This window comes from Amphibalanus amphitrite, unplaced genomic scaffold (genome assembly GCF_019059575.1).
Source record: "Amphibalanus amphitrite isolate SeventyFive unplaced genomic scaffold, NRLGWU_Aamphi_draft 001199F_arrow, whole genome shotgun sequence".
Lineage (NCBI taxonomy): Eukaryota > Metazoa > Arthropoda > Thecostraca > Balanomorpha > Balanidae > Amphibalanus > Amphibalanus amphitrite.
Genome location: NW_024882693.1, coordinates 87130 through 109343, shown reverse-complemented (window position 1 = coordinate 109343; position 22214 = coordinate 87130). Strand labels below are relative to the sequence as shown.

Here is a 22214-nt window from a genome sequence, read left to right as displayed (position 1 = left end):
GGCTGGGGGTCCTGGATTTCCACGCCCTGCTGGGGGGGGGGGGTGTTTGAACACCCCCCCCCTTGTAACTCGGGTCTTGGGCCACATAGCGATACGCGGAAGGCGGCGCTCGAAAGAGCGTCAAAAATAATGACGAAATCACTTCGGTCAATTTTTTGGTCAGGTCAAAGGTCAGGTCACCAGAGGTCATTGAAGGCAAAATTTCGCCGATTTCCAGGTCGAATATCGAAAATTTCCAAGAAGCCAACGCATAACTCAGGAACCAATAGAGCTACAGCGCCGCAGAAAAGCGCATTCGATAGCCCTATTAACGCCCTTTCTGAGTAACTCTCTCAGATTTGACCTAACGTCAACGGTTTTGCCTGCAGGGGGCAAAAACTGCAAAAATAGCCGATTTTTTCGGAAACAGTTTTTCGGCAATAACTTTTGACCCAAGCCTTGTACGAGCTTACTTTTACCGGCATCGTGTTCCTCTCGTCAAGACACATCGAATGAACTATAACTTGACCTTGAAAGGTCAACTTGAAAATTTGACCTCAGGTCAAGATCATGACCTGACCGGAAATGGTCATGTTGCATATCAGTCGATCCGTATCGTCGAGCTGAACACATCTAAGGCATTTTCATCGCTCTAGCATGCCTCTATCAAAAGTTATTTGCGAAAAACTGTTAGATACCATTCGTGACCTAAGATGACCTCAGGGCATAAACAAGGGTCACGGACACCATTTTCATGTTCAGTGTGTCTAAACCACTTGTAATTCAGTGTTTGGGAGTGTTTATAATGTCTTTCGTCCAAAAGAGGCGCATTTCAATTTTCTCCCATTGACTTATAATGGGGAGGTCGCAAAATTGACCTGACCTTAGGTCACCGATATCAAGATTCCGAGATATACATTTTATAGATACTGTTACCCTTATCAATCGCTGAAAGTTTCAAAGCGATCGGTCACTCGGTGTAGTTATGACAGACATTGAAACTTTTTATTAGGTGAGGTCACTTCAAGTGACCTGGTGACCTGACCTTGAATGACCTTGGTCTGAAATTTTCACAACATGTGTAGAATTGATGTATGATAAGGTGTACCAAAAACGGCGGCGCTCTGCGCCGCCGTTTTTGAGATATTCGCGAAAAACCACAAGGGGGGGTGTTCAAACACCCCCCCCCAGCAGGGCGCGGGTTAAAACGAAATGCTAAATAGTTAAGTGAGCATTGGTGACATGCCCAAAATATGCTTAGTAGGCATATTGCATGTATAACCCGCGCACCACTGGGGGGGGGGGGGGGCTATTCATAGCCCCCTCCCGTTTTTCTGCAATAACTTCCAAACCGCTTGACGTATCGACGCTAAACTTTCGGGGTACCTTCGGCTGCATCAATTTGACACCTTGTGTCAAAATATGAACTTCGTAGCTACCATAGGGCGGCCGAAAATGACGTCAGAGTGACGTCATGTTCGGCCGATTTCAACGCAAAGCACTGAACCACGGCAATCGCTCCCAATAGATCCAATTTCTTTGCATGAAAGGACTCAAAATAGACTGCGCTATCAAACTGCTATCTCGAATTTTCAAAATTTCGAAAATTTTGAAAATTTCCTAAAATAAAATTCAAATTAATATTTTTCTATTTTTTTCATTTTTTTTTTACTTTTCGAAAAAACCGGAATATAAGTGATAGAACGCATGCTGTTTTAGCTAAATATCTTTAAAAATTACCAAGTTAGGTATACCCATTATTGCAAAAATTTCACAATTATTATTTTTTTATTTCAATTTTTCAGTACGTATTTGACATCGTACACTTATATAAATAGCATCATCGTGTTCCTGAGCTCAAACTGCATCCAATTGACACCTTTTGTGTTGAAAAATGTTTACTTCAACATTTGACCTTTTTTGACCTGAAAGTGACCTGACCTAAGCTAAATTCGACTCAAAATGACCTCGAATGACACCGACGACATCAAATTCGAAATATATGGCCTAAATGGACCATAAAACGTGTCTGTCACGTGACCGACGCATGATATAATATTTCCATGACCTGTGATGACCTGACCCTGGCCTGAAAATCAAAGTACAAGTTTGGTACCCTCAGGGTATCTAGAACATCTGTTCACGAGTGTTTAAACCAAAAATGAGCCTGATCTGACTTGTAAGACGGCGGCCAGAGCCCAAAATGTGAACAAGCCAAAATGCTAATAATTTTTACTTTGACCTGATCTGTGACGTCATCGGTGACCTCGATGTCAATGAAATTAGGTTTCGCTAAACAGTTTTTCCGGGGCTATCAGACACCGTTTGAATTTTGACGACCGGCCAAGTAGTTTCGGAGTTAGGAGGGGGTCTATGAAGAGCCCCCCCCCCCCAGTAGGGCGTGTTATAGGCAGACCCCATGTAGTGGGGCGCGGGATAAGGGTGATCGTATGCAGCTCCAATGATGCAAAAGCTAGTGGCCATTCCAATCTATACGTTCATCCGACTCTGTTATTAACTTGGACTTTCCCGCTGATTGTATGCCAATTGAAATAAAATATGTATGTAAAAGAAAACAAGAATATGCGAAGAACGAGTGTTGTTCTAAGATCGGTCTCCACTCGTTGTATTGGGTTAGCGTCGTTGGTTATTAACCAAAAGCTGACGAAATCGTGTATTGTGGCTATCAATCAGATTACATTTGAAACATACTTTATAGTACATTCATTGCTACCTACCGATAATACTCACACCGTGGGACAACCAAGTTCGGCATGTTCTACATGGTAAGTGACAGCTTCAAGTTGCTCTTTCCAACAAATTGTACCTAACAATGTAACAAAAAAGGTACATAAATGCTGAACAGCAAATGTCGACTGTCACTCGTACAGCGGTACATGTTTCACAAATGCACACACGTCACGCACAAATACACATACAGTATCATCGATCTAATACGCCTACATCAGTTACACGCCTCGCTTAGAGCAGTGAACAACTGTACCTACATAAATGTTCAATCAATACGAAGCGGATACAGCAATCGTCCAACACTGTCTCATATGCTGGGTGGCAGTGACAAAACGATCACCGCTTAGGGGTATATGGGGAGTAACAATTATTGCAGTGAACAATGGCGTCATCAACGGGACAAGCGAATGTGTCTCTGTACCATCTGATTTGATCAAGGTTTATATAGTAAATGAGGTTGCTTGAAAATGCAGCTTATAAATGATCATTGGACATGTATTATACATACTAAACAGTATCACGTTATGAACATCGGCTATGCAGTATTCTATTCACTGATATATCTAGTGTCGCATGTATATTGTATAGGTGTTGCCTAGCATCGGCAAAGGGCTTCTAAGTTTCGACTTGATAGCAATAGCATCACTACATTCTGGCGATTTTGTTCAGTTCTCCAGCTATTACATAGCAACGTCACATAACAGCATGGCTCCTAGCCGGAACTTGGCATATGGTCTATCAGCAAGTAGGTAAGCATGCAAGCAGTAGATGAGATTAACCCTATTCCTGGCGGGGGGGGGGGCCTCAGGAGCCCCCCCCTGAGGTTTTTTGGTTATATCTCCCAAACGCGTTGAGCTAGGAAGCTCAAATTTTCTGACTTTTCCTAAAAGGCTTCTACGCAACATGTCTGAAAATTTTGAGTTGATCTGACCTCAGGTCAGGTCACCAGAGGCGGTTTGGTGACGCTACCTCAGAAAAGTTTGCAATCACGCCAGAGCTAGAGTTTTTGACCGATCAATTTCTTCTCTTCAGGGTTTAGTTAGGGTACCAGTATGTGCAATTTGTATATCTCGTAATTTTGATATCGGTGACCTAAGGTCAGGTCAATTTCGCGACCTCCCCCATTATAAGTCAATGGGGGAAAAATCAACTCCCTGTTTTTACCACTAAAACGGGTCGGAATGGCCCCATATACAATACATGACTTCATATACGATCAACCTTCACTACCTTGAGGTCTGTTTTGATGTTGGGCAGCTGTGAGGTCATGTGACGTCATCAAAGGTCACCAAAGGTTTTTGGCCAATAACTCCGTACAGGAACAAGATACAGACGCGTGGATGGTCTCATTGTGTTCAGCTCGTCAAGACGCATCGAATGATATACATGATGACCTCGAGGTCACGTGACCTGAGGTCAACCTTTGACCTTGACCTTTCGAGGTCAACATATATATCATTCGATGCGGATTGACGAGAGGATCACGATGATGCCCTTAGTTTGTTCCTATCTTGACTAATTCGAAAGTTATTCGAGAAAAACTCTCTCCATATCTAGTGCCGCCATTTTGACTTTTTCGACCCCTGTGACGTCATCTTTGACCTGACCTGAAAATGACCTTAGTAAAAATTGTAGATCTTGGCCGTGCGTATCCGATGCCGTTTACCGCTTGTCGCTATCTTGCTTCGTTCTCGAGATCTCAGGGGGGGGCCGAATCGGCCCCCCCGCCAGTTTCTTGTCCCGGCGGAGCCCGCCAGGAATAGGGTTAAGCGGGGCCATAAAGTCACCCGTGCAAAGCGAGCCCGCTCTGTGAATGTCGTCATTGGTCAAGGGATGCGTGGGCTATAGCTGTGTGCGTTTTGTGTGCTGCTGCCTGTTGTGCATGTATGCGTGTCTAAGCTGTGCACTGTGCAGTGTGCTTTACAAATGCACGCGCATCTCTCTGTGTGTAATCATGGCAACAAGACACAGCACAATGTCCCAGTGACCGGTGGGTCAAAAATATACGAATTCACCCTTTGCAAGGCGATGAGTCACCGTACAAAACCCTGAACCGTGTATCAGTGAAGGCCCACGATCACATTCAGTGAATATGTTGATGCCAAACAGCAGTTGGTTCTACTAGTGGCACGGAAGCCACTATAAATTGCGTTATCGCCATGACTTCAACCAGGACACGCTCCTCTGCGGGGGGACACAATCACAGGAACAGCAGGCACGGCCAAACGCTGCCGAGCTGCATCAGATGAGTACCTATTGCCTAACCGATTAGATCAGTGATGTAACAATTAAAAACGCAGCTGGCCCGATAGCTGTCCTTGAAGTTGCACCATTGCACCGGTGTTTGATCAGCTGACTGACATTGCACTGCACCTTGTCTTGACTGTATCAAATTGATCAACCGATTGAGTCATACCAAACCGGAAATCCACAAGATATAAGCAGTAAATAACGAGTGCATCAACATAGCTTATCAGTGCTCATGCATCTACACGGGGACTTGGTCAGTTGACGAAGTCAACGCCATGTACGTCTCGCACCAAATGTGAAAAAGACAGAGTATGTATATGACCATGAGCACTGAATTCATGTAAGATAGATATGTGATTGTGAAGTTACACACAAACAATCGGGTATACGATGTGCTCCATGTTTTGCCCTGAGTGAGAAAAATATGCTACTTTGAGGAGATTATCACTGCGTTGGCGAGTGATTAGCCAAGTTTCTCTTATAGCAACTAAACAGTCATGGGGAGAATATTTAAGTAGAGTGGGTAAAGGGAACGTCTAAACTCTAAAGAATGATTTGCTTTCATTTAGGAGTGATTTCAAGATAATATTTCGCCAAATCCAATTCATATTTTTGGACAATACATATTTCCCAACGTGAACACTGAACGGGACTTGGGGCATGAGTTATTTGTGTGGTATTATTCAATTTATACCTAACGTATTCACATCCAAAATATAGCAATCGCTTCTAACAAGTAAGCATTTCAGAGAAATGGCTAAATATTGGTTATTTAACTCACTGACTAGATTAGGTACACATATTTCGACGTTTAATTCTTTTTATAGAACGACTAGCAGATCGTTCAAACAGTTTTGATTACAACAATACAGCAATGTCAATAAATTCCAGGACGACAATCGGCGTCACAATTAGCAGCGCGATCTAATCTCGACTGGTCAGCTCTGTGGCGTTCGAGGGAAACCGCTCCACCTTCTGTCCGTTTTCAAAGCGTCGGAGGACATCACACCTCGACCGTTGGTTGACAAATCACTCATCCTCGTCGGCTATTGGCTAGCTGGTGTCGTCACCACTCCTCCTTAGCCATTGACTAACTGATGACGTCACTCCTCGGCTATTGCCTATTGACGACATCACTCCTCCTCCTCGGCTATTGGCTGATTGGCCACATCCTCGTGGTCGTGCTGTTCCGACACGGCGTCCCGCTGGTCTGCTGTGACCTCCGGCTGTTCGCTGGTCTCGGCCTCCTGCCGCACGCCGTATTTTTGGTCCAGTGACGTCACGGAGACGCCCACCACCAGCAGGCCGGCCACCACCATACACGAGCCGATACCGTAGAACTGGGTGCCGTAGTCTCCGGTACGGTCCACCAGCACGCCTGAGGGCGACAGACCGCCGTTTGACAAATATGACGGGGCAAGAGTTCCGCTCCTAACGAGTATATAGGCACACCAGGTACAGGCACATATTTTAGCAAAAATCAAGCCGAAGAATATGATTATTACAAAATAATTTGAATTGGACAAAACTCATTTTGAATGAAATTAACATTGCAGCAAAAAGTTTTGAATGCCGTGACAGGAAGATCGCCGTTCTTTCAATCGTATCAGTTTTCAGTCGTTTTTTTTACCGATCTTGCCGAGCTGCCATGACTCCTCACCAAAGAGCGGCGGCATTGCCAGCATTATGTGCATTGCGCACTTGTAGACTCTGACTCACCGAAGAGCGGCGGCATGGCCAGTGTGGAGAGGCCGTGGAACATGCGCACCAGGCCGTACGAAGAGGCGATCTTGTCAATACCGTGGTGGTCGGCGAGCACGGGCGCCAGGTTGACGAACCAAGTGCCGATGCCCACCGAGTATACGACAAACAGCGACAGGATGGCGCCGTAGCTGGACACCAGCGGCAGCAGCAGCACCGACACACCGCCCAGCAGCTGACTGAGGTCACGGCGGGTCACAGCGGGTCACAGTGGGTCACAGCGGGTCACAGTGGGTCACAGCGGGTCACAGTGGGACAATATCAGTACTGGAACACCGCCCAGCAGCTGACTGAGGTCACAGCGGGTCACAGCGGGTCACGGCGGGTCACAGCAGGTCAGCAGCAGCACCGACATACCGCCCAACAGCTGACTGCGGGTCACAGCGGGTCACAGCAGGTCACAGCGGGTCAGTATCAGTACTGGAATACGGCCCAGCAGCTGACTGAGGTCACGGCGGGTCACAGCGGGTCACAGCGGGTCACAGTGGGACAGTATCAGTACTGGAACACCGCCCAGCAGCTGATTGGGGTCACAGCGGGTCACAGCGGGTCACAATGGTTCAGTATCAGTACCAAAACACGGCCCAGCAGCTGACTGAGGTGTGAGGTCACAGCGGGTCACAATGGTTCAGTATCAGTACCAAAACACGGCCCAACAGCTGGCTGAGGTCACAGCGAGTCATAGCGGGTCAGGTCAGGTCAGGTCAGGTCAGCACCGACACACCGCCCAGATTGAGGTCACAGCGGGTCAGGTCATCACTCATCAGCACTGACACACTGTCCAGGCGTCCAGTATGTAATTGACTGAGGTCACAACGGGTAAGCGCAGGCCAGGTGAGGTCAGCACCGGCCCACATCCCAGCAGCTGAGGTCGCAGCGGGTCATGGTGGGTCACGCCGCACCGCCAAAAAGCTATGTCACATTGGATCAGGTCAGGCCAGGTGACGTCATTCATGTGACAGCATGGAAAGCAACATTGAAAGAGCAATGTGTTAACCCGCGCGGGGCTGGGGGGGGGTAAATTTTACCCCCCCTCGCGAATTTTTGCGATATCTCAAAAACGGCGGCGCGCAGCGCCGCCAAACTTTCAGTACCTTTTCTTACATCAATTTGACACCTTCCCTGAAAATTTGAGCGAAATCCGTCGGAAATTTTTTGAGAAATTGACGTTTTAATGACGTCATGTTCGCCATTTTCGCCTCAAAAACGGCAAAAGTTCAAACGCCGCTAACATCTTCATTTTTAATGGAATCAAGACGTAACAAAAAAGGTTATACGTAATTTTACTTTGTCTATCAAATGGCTATCTCGGTTTTTTGAAAATTTTGGATTTTGGCCTAAATTTTTTCAAAAAACTGATTTTTTTGGGAAAATCATTATAAAATCAAAAATTTTAAGTCTATCGAAAAAACCGGAATATATGTCAGAGAAGTGGTCTATGCGCACCTACATACCAAATTTTAGAAGAATCGGTTGAAAAATGTGGGAGTTATTCAAAATTTTATGACGTCACGACACACAAAATTTTTGAAAAATGACTTTTTTGGAAGTTCTAGACCTCGTACGGAAACAAAAATAGCACCATTCGATTCGCCGTGAAAAACTGCATCAGATAGACACCTTTTTAGGCCTTAACAACCAACTTCAAAATTTGACCTCACTTGACCTGACCTTGACCTGACCTCGACCTGAAATTCATCCAGAGGTGGCCCATATCACTTATTGAGTGTGCCTATTGAATTCTATGAGTAAAATGACCCATAAAACATGTGTCGCACATGCCCTTTTCTATATTTTGCTTTTTGGTGACCTGACCTGACCTGACCTGACCTTGACCTTGACCTCTGAATGATATTGTATGCAGCTAATATTGTCTTGGTAGCCTAAGAACACGTTTTGGGCGATCAGTCTCAGTCCATGACTCCATTCTTCGGCAACTACGGTGCAAGGCCGATACTGTAGAAACTTGCAATTTGTACCCTTGACCTGACCTTGACCTTGACCTCAAACTTTAAATTAAGTACATGTTTTTAGTAGTTCGTGATGAGAGCTTTCGATTGGCGTTTGAATTTTCCAAATCGGACCATTAGTTCGGGAGATAACAGGGGGGGTAAAATTTACCCCCCCAGCCCCGCGCGTTCGGCTGGAGACCCCAGCCCCGCGCGGGTTAATAACAAGAAATGACTGTAGGCATAACGAACAAAGGTAGAGTGTGAATGAACCTTAACCCGGTTACCGCAACCATCCGTAACATTACGACATCGGAAATGGACAAATACGCGGAATGTGGCACACATAGTGCCTGATGTCGATATATTTGGGTCATACTTTCACTGGGATGCTTTTTGTACCAGGTTAATGGATTTGTACCATCAGCCTAAGCCCTAAACATAAAACATGGATAGATCTAATTACCCCCCACAAAAACAATACGATGTCTCCTGTTTTCAAACAAAGAGCTCAACCGAACCTCAACCAGAATCATGCAACTGTTGGACGTCAGCGCATTGTAAATGTTTCTGTAAGCTGAGCGATTATTACTTAATACATCTTTCAAGGCTGCATGTGTATGTACTGTATAGTGTAAGCTGTGGTGATATGTAGAGCCCTGTAGATATAAACTGTCATAGTCTTATTTATGTCTACTCTATACTTTATGCATAGATATGTATCATGTATATGTAATACAGTAATTTATTATAATGGGCAGCCCCACGCATCAGACTCCTCCACAGTTCCTTGTTTTCTTAGCAAATGTTTTCTCTCGCACAATATGACACATCATTTCACGCAGGACTAAAAACTGGAAATGGGGCACTTACTTCATTGTTCGCAGACTCATAAGTCCGTGTCATTTCCGTTTGATAATTTTCTGGATCGACGGAACAGAGGCATCACTGTAAGCCACAAACTATAGGGGGTGGGGAGGGAGGGGTAGCGAGGACTAGCCCTACTTCCCAGGAGTCGGTCGGCATTCCACCGCATGGCGACCCGGAGAGCCCTGTCGTGTCACCTCTGATGTGGGTCCCATCCATGCGGAGCAGACTCGGCGGGGGAGGGGGGGGGGAGAAATGTGGAATGTCCAGCGCGGCATCAGACGCCACAGGACCGCGGTAAACTGTACATAGTTATGCAACATGAGAGTGTGTATGTGTTACAGAGGGGGTGCGAAAAATCCGTGGATTCCGGGAGTCAGTGAGTAAGTTGTTATAACAAACAGAACACCGTCATCGTGGTTTGACCTGACGGCCGGATGCTGACGCGGAACGTCGGCAAAAAGCGGAGGGGAGGAGGGGAGTTGATCGAAGCGTTCGCTTTGGTGATTGAACACTGCGTTTGTTCTGGACATATCGGAAATTGGGATCAATAGTTTACAGAATATTTACTTACTTGTAACTCTTCCCAAGCTTCCTATAGTTTATTTCGTATCTATTTAAAAGAGCGATAATTTCCTAAAGGCAATTTACTCAATTCTGATGGCATAAATTTTACCTCGGGTTCCTAAAGCCATGATAGCAAATGTATGTACATGTCAGGTATGCAGCTACCCCTTTATGACGTTGTTATCCTTTATATGAGAGTCTTTGCAACGGGCTTGATGTTATCAGTGGAAAAAGACACTTCACCTGAATTGTTAATCGGTAAGATTCATAGCGATCAGACCTAGCGCGCACTTCTATCCAATCGCACATGTTTCATCACCATCGGCACGATAAGGTACCGGTGAAAAGGACATGAAGAAACTCTCCAAGCTCGGACGGGGCTGTCACCGGCGGATGGCCGTGGCCCCCCGCAGTGTTACGCAATGGGCGACGCTTCAAGTCAACAAACTCACCCTCGCCCTGGAAAGACCGTGGCCGGGGAACCCACAGATCGACTCCGAATGGCACTGTGTTTATGTTTTTGTGGGGTTGGGGGAGAAGGACGGTCATTGCTAGGTCCGTATGGTCCTACGTCGTTCACTGCTCAACCTGGAATTTTCCTCGAGGATTCCGCGACACGTAACACATCATGTCTTTCCCCTGTCACCGAGATCTACACCACGTGCCTGTCTGGCACAACACGGCTAGCTAGCAGTGACCGATGATGTCATCACCACGACTGCCACGCATTTCATCGGATCAATTCCGCCTCCTCCTCCTCCCTTTTCCGATGTGTCAAGTATTCGTCCAATATGACGTCAGAGAGGGCTGCGGGCAGCGAAGTGCGCCGCCCTGCTTCCTCCCCTCCCGTGCAGCGTTCGATACATTGAACTAAAGTAGGGTAGGGTGGGGCTGTTTGGGGGGGGGGGCACCGATCCAATCGGGTGACCATGGCATCGTGGGAAGACTTTATGGCTGGAGACAGCCTTCGCACCTAGGGCGGCAGTGAGTGCCTGTCTGACAGACTACGGCATGGAGCGGAACATCGCGGTCAGAAAGGCAGTAAGGCAATGCCCAGCTCAGCCCTCGCCCCATTGGTGTTTTTCCAGTCGCGAACGTATAAGGGGGGGGGGGGGTCCGTTGGACCACCCCTTGCCGTTTCGTCCCTGATCGAGCTAGAGCTTCGCGGAAAAAACGAGCGTGTTGCCCGTGACGAGAGAAAGCCGATGATACCCAATTTTAGGGTACTAGGTCATTAGTTGACCCTCCAGGTCAGGTCAATGACCCAAAAGTAGAGAAAACGGGCCCTGTTAGAACGTCGTAAAGTGTGGCTGCTATTGTTTTTTTCGGGGCGCTGATCACGAATATTATGTTAGTTTTGATCACAGATGATGTGTGTTCATGCATTTAGGCTAGGTCGGGTCGGATCAGGTCAGGTCAATCAGTAGGGGTCCTGCCGGGTATTCGTAGTAAGTGTCAACCGTCTCTGACAGCTTCGTAACATGTTACGAAGATACCAAAACTACTTTGTTAATGTTCATATGGTTGCTAAATTCGAATTCAGCTCCAAAAACTAGCCTAGAAACTTGTAAAACTGGAAAAAGTGAACCGAGGTCATCAAAGGTCAATGACCTGACCTAACCTTCAGGTGACCTTGATACCCACCTTAATGCATGGGGGCAACAGCATATCACATGTTTACTTTGAACGCTTGAAACCACGAAAAGACTGCAAAGGCCCAGCTAATGCGAGCCGACATAGGGGAGAGCGGGGCCAGTTGAACCACTTTTTATATATTGACATGCACAGCGAGATCTAGTTGTCATATCGAAAAATGCACAATACCATTAAAAAATATGCTCTTTTGGCTTTATTTTAAGATATGTAAAATTATGTTTCAAACATATTTTGCTGCCAAACGCATGCTTATAAAACAGCTCTACGCCCGTTTCAAATGACCCCGATGCGAGGGTCAATTGAACCAGCCCATGGGGTCAATTGCACCTATCCTTAACAATGGGATGTTTTCCTCTTTAAGGCCACTTTCTTAAGGAGATATTTTGTCCGGTTTACTTTTCCAAATGCTACATTCAATAGGTCGTTGGAAAGCTGAAAGTGCAAAGTTCCTCATAATAGGTGACATAAAGGACATAGACTATGGTAAAATGGGCGGATGAGAAAAATGAGAAATATCTCAGGCTATAGTGTGCTTTCAAGCAAAAGGCTGGAGAAAAGGGGTCAAAAAATTGAACTCTATTGAACTACTAGTTCAGTTTAAAAGCTTATTTCAAAGATGGACTATTTCCTTTAATGTTTACAGCCCCTGAACAATAACCATTGCAAAGGTCACCGGGGTCCATTGAAACGGCCTGTGGCCCTGTTTCAACTGACCCTCAGAGAAGCGTTTCAATTGACCCCATCCGCTCCCGCCATCTCGCACGCGCCGTAAAGCACATGTCAAACGAGCTGGAGGGACGGCATCATGCTGAATGAAGGGCCAAATAAGGTGTTATTCCGGAGCCAGGAGTTCTTCTTTCAGCAAACAAAGGTATATGAGATATCAAAAAATATTCATAAAAACGATTTCTCCCAAACGCCCCTCAAAAACACAAAAACAAGTGTCAAATTAAAAGTACCGTCCGTTTGCCGCCCAAACGCCGTTGACAAAGGAAGTGGTCGAGCGCGGATGCGCAGTGGTGTCGGCAACGCCATATATTGCATACTGTTGAAAATAAAGCCATGTTTCATCTGACCCCGTGTTTCAACTGGCCCCGCTCTCCCCTACGCCGAATCGCGATTTCGGCCAAACATGGTCTCGAAAAGTAGGTCACAGGTCAAAGGTCATTTGGGTCAGGGTCATGAAATTTTAAGGGTAGGTGTAAAATGGAGTAACGCGAAGGTACTGCAAGTTTCGTTGCGATCGGCCGCTTTTTACGCGAGTTATTCGCGAAAAAACCGGGGGGGGGTCCGTTCGACCCCCCTATACGGGCGAGTGTTAGACGAAGCCTTCAATCGGGAAACTGACTGGTGATTGTCCGGCAGGGAGCTGGCAAGCAGAAAATGAAGGGCTGGACCCGCTATTACATACTGCAAGGAGTAGGGACAGAAATGGAAGATACAGAATGCAGTATGACTTGCAATGAGTCATATGGCCAGAAAAGGCGATATGGTTACTTCACGACCGTGGAGCTAAATCAGTAGATGAATATATATAGAACTCACTGCATCACACAGCATAGATACACAGCCCAAAAGGTCAACCTTTTATTTCTGAAGCGTTGCTCTTGTGACGCATGAGCCCGTCTAACTATTTCGGGCGGCCGCATAGTTTGTTTGATCGTTACGTAATGAGCTGCGAAACTTTGGCTAGGCTGCTGCCGCGGTGTTTAGGGTTCTAATTTGGCAATGGCACATGAGGTCGACTTCACTTTAGTCAGCATGACAAAAACATAACAGCAAAAAAAAGACAGAGCAGAGAGAGAGAGAGAGAGAGAGAGAGAGAGAGAGAGAGAGAGAGAGAGAGAGAGAGAGAGAGAGAGAGAGAGAGAGAGAGAGAGAGAGAGAGAGAGAGAGAGAGAGAGAGAGAGAGAGAGAGAGAGAGAGAGAGAGAGAGAGAGAGAGAGAGAGAGAGAGAGAGAGAGAGAGAGAGAGAGAGAGAGAGAGAGAGAGAGAGAGAGAGAGAGAGAGAGAGAGAGAGAGAGAGAGAGAGAGAGAGAGAGAGAGAGAGAGAGAGAGAGGTGAGTCAACTCACTAGTTTAGACCATTTTGTAGAAAGCAGAAAAACTAGCTGGGGACAGGGTCAATCGCTCTTTCCACCAGTCAATTACAACACCAAGGACAAGCTGGAAGACGTTGTGTCGCTGACTCACCTGGCGGCGAATGCGTGTTGCCGGCGGAACAGGCCCTGGTCGAACAGCCAGCCGAAGCAGAGCCGACTGACGAGGTCCACGGCCGAGACCAGGCTGAGGATCTCTGCCGTCTGGGCCCGACTCAGACCCCGGGACACACCGAACACGGGCAGCTGCATCAGCGCGTACGGCGCTCCTGCTGCCATGAAGAACACGGACGCGGCCACGGCCAGGAACAGAGCGTTGTGCAGCAGGTCCAGGTCCAGGTAGCGCCGCACGCGACGGTACAAGTGCGGCGCGCACGACGTCTCCGCCTCGCGCAGTCGGCGCAGGTCGTCGTTGAACTGTGACGTGGCGTCCGTGGTGACGTCCGTGGTGGAGAGGAGCAGGCTGCTGGTGCGCAGCCGCGCCGGCACCTGCACCAGCAGTGGTGTCGGGTGGCCGTCCGGACCGGGCCGCACCACCCGCACCAGGTGAGTGGGGGCCTCGGCCTGCCGCGGCACCAGGCTGTCGCGCCGCTGGTCGCTCGCCGGGGCGCTGGTGAAGCTGAGACGCTCAGCCAGGCTGGCCAGACTCAGCGGCCGCTTGGTCAGGTGGCCGTCGTGGGAGTCACAGCGCGACGCTAGGCTGGCGTGGCACTGCTGCAAGAAGCGCTCTTCGCTGGGCGCCGGTCGTGAGGCCAGACTCGAGTGGCTGAGCCGCTTCACGAAGCACTCGTCCGTGATGTCCAGTCGCGAAGACAGGCTCACCTGACTGGGCGAGTGTTTCTCGCGGTACTCCGCAGTCTCCAGCCCCGTGTCCAGACTCGTGTAGCTGGGAGTCCGTCGCGGCGCCACGGCAGCCTCATCGACAACGTCGCGCTGCCGCCGCTGCCGCTGTCGGCGCCGGCGCAGCACGGTCTCGTGGACGGCGATGGGCCGGGCGAGCGCGGCGCCGGCCACCACGTGCAGACAGAGTGCTCCGATCACGAGCAGGGTGCCGCGCAGGCCGAACTCTGCCAGCAGCAGCTGGTAGAGCGGCGGCAGCGCGAACCCGCCGGCCGCGTTCCCGGCCAGCACCAGGCCGTTCACCATGGAGCGGCGCGTCGGGAAGTAGCGGGTCGTGATCAGGATGCCCGGAGTGGTGGCGCAGCCGGTACCGATCCCTGCGTCAGCATACACAGCGTCAGGGAAGGTAACACATCCAGTTCATGTGGTAAAGCTGTAGTGTCACAGGCGGCTGGACGTCAATGTTCAGGCAGAGCATGATCAAAAGAACATTGGTTTGTACGTGTTATTAGGTAGCTTTTCGACTTCTATGTATAAATGACGATATTGCATCCTCTTGTACCTCTATGATATGCATAATGCACTTCAGGGAAAGCGTCCTAAAAATGATTTAAAGGGGTGACGAATTCGTACATAGGCTGCCAGGAGTGGACCTCGATAAATCATAGCCTGTGGCGTACGGGAGCCAGCACTGTGCCTCATGTTACGGTCGGTCAGCGATCGACTTGCCGGGAACCGTGGAAGCGTCAGCGATCGATGTTACCTCCGTGAACACTGAACATTGATTGACACTCAGAACTGGACCCTGGCAACATCGACAGCCAGAAGACCACACCCAAGCGGTTAGTTGTTGCGTGTGGACTTCTGTAGGACTTCTGTAGGTAAAAACTTCGTTCAAGTGACGAGTCAGATTGAAAAATATCTTCCAGATTGACAGCGCGTCCAACGCTTTAGAACGCCGACCATCGATCATACTTCTTCATTGCGTAATGGTTACTAAAATGTTATCGCGTCCCGTCGTCACCACCTTCCGACTGGCTTGCCATCGCCCTCCCCGCACCTCCCCTGCCGTACCTCCGAGCACGCCGACCGTCAGGCAGAGGTGGGTGATGTTGGTGGACAGGGAGCCCAGCGCGAAGCCCAGGAAGCAGAAGATGCCGCCGGCAGTGACCACCTTCCTGCAGGTGAAGCGCTCACACAGCGCTCCCACCACCGGCGCTGGAATGGGGTGGACACTCTCAGTACAAGACAAGAGGAATGAACCACGGAGGAACGGAGCCTGTCATCGAAACTCCCCTTAGCTCATGAGCTGACTATAGGCAGGCACTGTCAGGCTAGTGTCACCGCAGCTCAGGAAAGCCTGGTGGGTCCTCTTCGAAGGTCTAAAACACCACACTGACCTTACTTTGAAATCAATTTGCTGTAAAAACCGAGAAATGGCAAGGATAAACTTCTTATCTTTTAGTTGGAAGTTGGATGCGAGTTACGCGTGCCTTAGTATAGCCATGCTTCCGTCTCACGCTTGCCTCATCGATTTTGTTGTGAGTTGTGACTATTCAGCGCTCAATGGCAAAGTTTTGTGGATAATGCTATTGCTCATGACAACAGTGCCGCGCAGTGACTCATTCAAAGGCCACGTCACTTCCACACAGATTCCGATTGCTTACGTCTATTGCACACTGCCGCGTCGCAAAGTGGGCTTGAACGCAATAGACATTTAAAAACATGAAACTTTGAAAGGACAAGAACTTCGAAAAACTTGTTACTTCGGGCAAACTATATCCGCTGAACATTTAAAAGCATGTGACGTGGAAGAAGCTACATGGAACGTAGGCTTAAATTTCACCAAACTTAAACACATGACGCAACATTAAACCTCCATTGAATGCTTTGATGCCTCGAAAGATACGAGACGTAAATATCTGTGATCCCTTCAGGGTGACATCGTACAAATAATTTACAAATGATTTGACTTTAGATGATTTTTTGTGTGAATATTTCCGCATAAAGAAGGACAAAACTTAATCTTTGATATCTTATCAACATCTCCTGAACTGCTAGAACGATTTCAATGATACAATAAGCACACCAAGAGCTCCTTCCTAGCCCGCTGATCAAGCTGTTCCGTGAACTTTCCAAACGAGTCGTCGCGTGTTCTCCAATAGCCTTCTTCCAGGAAGTCAACCGATTTGTTTTTGCCTTCAGTCATCTTACTTATAGGGCGCCTTATCGAATAGAAATGAGCCGTTCGGCTCCAAGCTACTCTGACTCACAGATGAGCAGGCCGATGGTGAGGAGCAGGCTGGGCACCACGGCCGCCTCGGCTGCGCTGACTCCGAACGTCTCGATCACCATCAGGTTCAGCAGGCCGTACGACTTGACCGTGCCGGCGATACAGAAGTTGGCCAGGAAGGCTCCGAAGGCCACCACCCAGCCGTAGCCTCCGTCGATGACCACCTCGTCCTCCGGCTGTTCGGCGGGGGCGGGGGCGGGGGCGGCGGGGGCGGCGGCGGCATGACGACCGAACAGCTCGCTGAGGGAGCCGGAGCGCGGCGGCCGGCCGTCGCCCACCGATCGTCGCCGGCTCACCTGGCGGCGAATCTGGCGCAGTTGCAGCCGCAGGCGCGGGTTGTGCAGACTGCCGATGGTGGACTGTTCGTCGCCCGAGTCATAGCCAGGCGGCGGCGAGTGGTCGGAGCCAGTCTCCGCCGGGTCGGAGGTCTCTTCCGGCGGGCTCAGTGCCTCCTTCACGGCCATGGTTGCGGTTAGATGGGTGGTTCTCACTCCGTCTCCAGGCCAGCTCACCTAGCGGCCAGACGTCTTTGACACCGGGCGAACGGTAACGAGGATGGTACGGGAACAAAGAGCTGGCAGCGGGCGACTCGCGGCACACCAACGACCCCCTCTGACATTCCGGCTGGGACTCTAACCCGCGTCACGACACTCACACGGCGGCACGGCACGGAGACGGCGTCACGGCCTCACGGTGTGGCTCCGGTTCGACAGCTGGCCCTGTCTGACCCCCGCTGTACCCACCAGCTGACTCGGGGGGGTGCTTCGTCCGGCACCGACCTGTCGCAGCCCGGAGCGGCGCGCGCCGAAATCGATGGCACACGATTCCTGCGGCGCGTGCGTGCTGCCTCGGCTTGTCGCCCGTCCAGAGCAAGGTCGGCCGGTCAGGAGCCGAGCCGGCGGTGCCGCGTCGGTTTCTACGGGTGATGTAACCCGCCGACGGGGTGACGTCATACCGGAGGCCGTCGGCGACGTCGTCGGCTGCCGGCCGGCGCGGAAGGAGCCCGCTCATGAGCCGCTTCAAACTTTTCCATTTGCTCATCCTTGTGTCGTATGGATTGTGTGCATTGCATCAGCAAAGAACACAGACGAAGACGAAGTTTTCTGCGCCGGGGAATTGGGGGGGGGGGGGGGCGCATGCCATGACGAAGGATGGAGGTGACGAGGTTTTCATACAACGCCAATAGACGTTATGTCAAAAATGGATAAACGTTTAATTAATCGCTCCCTTCCGTTCCCCTCCGTATTGGCCCCGTGGCGGGCGTGGCTGCCAGTGCCACAGCCAAGCCTCATCACATGGGTTCAATATTTATCTTTGTTGTCAAATGTGTCTCTGTAGGAAAACCATTTAATGCTTTTAGTGCTGGCTTTCATCATCACATGAGCCCGGATCTATATAACAATAAAAGCGCTGATTGAAGTCCAGAAATAACGAACGAAATAGACTATAAGCCTCAGTTCACTCAGCTCGTTTGTCTCAAAAGCTCACAGCTCCAGTTCCGGAGGCCAGATCATGTAACAGACCCGGTCATTGCAGCGGTGGGATTATAGACCCGTTACGGCGCCCGCTAATTACCCTGTCGAGAATGGCTCGTGGGCACTAGTGGGTGTTCGCATTGCATACAGATTGTGTCGGTATTGCTGAGACTATGCCATGTTACGGACTTTGTTACAACACAACCTGCATGCTGCATCCGAAAGCTTTTCTTTGGCACCATGCCGCCATTTGGATAGTACATAATCTGTGTTGTTTGAATGTTGTGCGGCCACTGCTCGGCAAGTGGAGTCTGGAGCACAGTTGGCCCGGTAGAGATGACTGCTGGCTTACGATCATGGCCAGGAATGTAGCTGGAAAGTACCCACCACTGCAGCCTGAATCACGAGCACGGAGGAACGATGTAATGCGAGCCATGACTTGCAAACATCACGGTGCCAACAGAGCATCCGGCATAGGGTCGTTTCAGACTGGAGTCGGACTATTATAGACGGTTCGGAGTCGGACCATCGAACCATGAGTCACCTGGAGTCGGACCAAGTCGGACCATCGGACCGTCGAACCATGATTCGCCCAAAGTTGGACCAATGCCATCGGGTGGACCATGAGCTGCTGGGAATCGGACCAGCTGAAGGATCAACAATCAAAGGTGTCTTGAACCATAGAGAATAGAGATCAAACAGACATACAGCCTTTGGACCTCCATGTGTAGGGTTGCTGGCAATAGATGGTTTCCGGTCAGGAAATGTATAGGATATTTACAGCCCACTGCCCATAAGGCCGGCTTCTGGTCTGACTCATGTCACCCTGCAGCTCGAAAAACATGCAATCACAGCAACGCGGCGGTGCAAGTCATTGATGAGTGCACTGCAAATACAGCTGTGGCACCTTATGGTCGGTCATTGGTATCGATTGGTCACACGGTCATTGGTCACTGTCCAATAAAATCAGTGCGTGACACTGATAAGCGGACCATTTTACCACGCATAACAGACCAATCGGCAGAACCTCTGACGTCACCAGCGGGTGACCATGCGATTGGTTCAGTCCGAGCAGAGGCGAGACGGCGTGGCGGGAGGAGGCGGAGCGGGGATGGGGCGGAAGGGGAGGGGTGCAGTCGTCAGGCAAACCTCGAACAGCCACGGCGCGGCGCAGCGGTACGAGCAACCTTGGCTGTGACGTCACGGCCACAGACCACGGTCGGCGCGGCGGCCGGAAGGGGGCGGCGTGCGGGGCAGGGAGGGGGGAGGGGCAGTGCCGGAGGCCGGCTCTCGGAACGTCAGCGTCTTCAGCAGGGTGTGAGACGTGCTTCCCGGACGGACCGTGCTGACATGACGGCACGCACGCAGGTGAATCACGGCTGGCGGTGGAAAGCACGGCCAGTCACCGGGCCACGCAGCGTCTACGTACTGGTCACTGAGCTCTTTGCAGTGAGCATCACGTGGTGGGAATCAACAAAGTGACGAGACGAAATGTCGGAGAACGGTTAATATGAGAGGCGGAGAGAGATGGTGTACGTGACAGCTCTGCTAACTGAATACACTTAGAGAGACCTAATTTAATATTTGCTTATTTTGCACCAATTTTATGGCTAAATATGTTCTGTCCGGAAGGTCGAAATATATGTCTTTGTCTATTGTCTCACCAGAACACCAAGACCTGAGGAAGGGGGTTTTAGCCGTGTAAGGCGGGGAGGGGGGGTACCCTTGTCGGGCGGGGGGATTCAACACCCCCTGCCCATTTTCACACATATAAATACCGATACACCTTTTGATGCATCTTTTCGGCACACTTTATCAAAATTTCAGACCCCAGTCGTTCAAGGTCAGTTCATCAGGGCATATCCAGGTCATGTATTGAGAAGTTAAAAGAAAATGCTTACGTGACCTAACCTAAAAAAAGTTTGCATGCTCGTCACACCTACACTGAATAATTGATTACGCTAAAACTTCCAGCGATTAATAAAAATGACGGGATGTACAAAACGTTGATCTCGGTCTCCGATTTTCGATATCAATAACACAAGTTCAGGCCAATTTTGTGACCTCTCCCTTATCGGTCGATAGGAGAAAATTAAATTACTACGTTTTAGGACAAAGGCCATTCTTTACACTCTGAAATATGGTTTAACAGGATAATATTGCGTATTGAAACGGAACATTGCAGTTTGAGATGATGTTTTTCGTACTCCAGCGAGCCATACGGCTTCCACGGTTGACAGTGATGACATCAGTCATCTTTTGCAAGCTCGTTAAAGATTTGGGCTGTACGGGGAATCGAACCCCGGGCCTCTGGATTAGCGCTCCAATGCTCTACCTCTGAGCTATACAGACCAAGTACTTTAACGAGCTTTCTGCCAACTTTTATGCGGATCATTCTTAGGTGTTGTTTTTATCCGCTGGGACTGAGAGCGTGAGATGATGTTTTTCGTACTCCAGCGTAGATGGGTAGCCATACGGCTTCCACGGTTGACAGTGATGACATCAGTCATCTTTTGCAAGCTCGTTAAAGATTTGGGCTGTACGGGGAATCGAATGATCCGCATAAAACTTGGCAGAAAGCTCGTTGAAGTACTTGGTCTGTATAGCTCAGAGGTAGAGCATTGGAGCGCTAATCCAAAGGCCCGGGGTTCGATTCCCCGTACAGCCCAAATCTTTAACGAGCTTGCAAAAGATGACTGATGTCATCACTGTCAACCGTGGAAGCCGTATGGCTACCCATCTACGCTGGAGTACGAAAAACATCATCTCACGCTCTCAGTCCCAGCGGATAAAAACAACACCTAAGAATGAACATTGCAGTTGCACCCATTATCCCTCCAAGGTCTCTGAGGCCACTTCAGGTCAAGAATGTGTTTCAGTTTTTTTTTTAATAACTTATATGGATGCATAGATCGATAAAATACTTTGGATATATTCAGCTCAAAGATACCAATCGACTGATATGCAACATGACCTTTTCCGGTCAGATTATGACCTTGACCATTTATTACATATACAAAATGGCCTTTTAAGGTCAAGCTTTAGTTCCTTCGACCAGTTTCGACGAGAGAAACATGATAGGTACCGGTAATTTAACCCGCGCCCCGCTGGGCTATTCAGCCATACGCGCCCTGCTGGGGGGGGGGGGGCAGATTCTGCCCCCCCCTGTCTAACTTCCGAACCGATGGTCGTAGAAAGACGGGGAAAACGGCAATCGAAAGCTCTCAACGAGGCGGATCTTAACCCGCGCGGGGCTGGGGTCTCCAGCCGAACGCGCGGGGCTGGGGGGGGGGGGTAAATTTTACCAGGTCAGGTCACCAAAAACAAAATATAGAAAAGGGCATGTGCGACGCATGTTTTATGGGTCATTTTACTCATAGAATTCAATAGGCACACTCAATAAGTGATATGGACCACCTCTGGATGAATTTCAGGTCGAGGTCAGGTCAAGGTCAGGTCAACCCAGCCAGCAATTCACTTGGGCTGAACTCTGGCAAACGTCGGGCAGCTTGGGCTTAGCTTGGGTTTGCCCAATTTGATCAAAACCAATGTATTTTTTACTAGGGCTGAGCTTGGGCATGCCGCAGCTATGCCCACGTGCGGATAGCAGTAGCTCAGCCCGACATCTGCCCACGCATCCAAAACAAGCTTAACTTGGGCGGAGCGCGGGCTGATCAAGCTGGCTGTGTCCTTCGGCTAACTGGAGTAAAGCCGGAGTTTAGCCATAC

At 49.4% G+C, this 22214-nt stretch overlaps 1 protein-coding gene across 1 annotated transcript; it reads right to left on the bottom strand.

The window, feature by feature from the left end:
* Window positions 1-2644: 2644 nt before the first annotated feature.
* LOC122371059 (monocarboxylate transporter 7-like) lies at window positions 2645-17475 on the bottom strand. Its single transcript, XM_043347133.1, has 5 exons — window positions 16992-17475; window positions 15793-15936; window positions 13973-15095; window positions 6700-6920; window positions 2645-6358 (listed from the first exon to the last, which is right to left on the bottom strand). Exons 1-5 carry the CDS (start codon window positions 17473-17475, stop codon window positions 6114-6116), a joined length of 2217 nt encoding a protein of 738 aa, XP_043203068.1. The 3' UTR covers window positions 2645-6113.
* Window positions 17476-22214: the final 4739 nt, after the last annotated feature.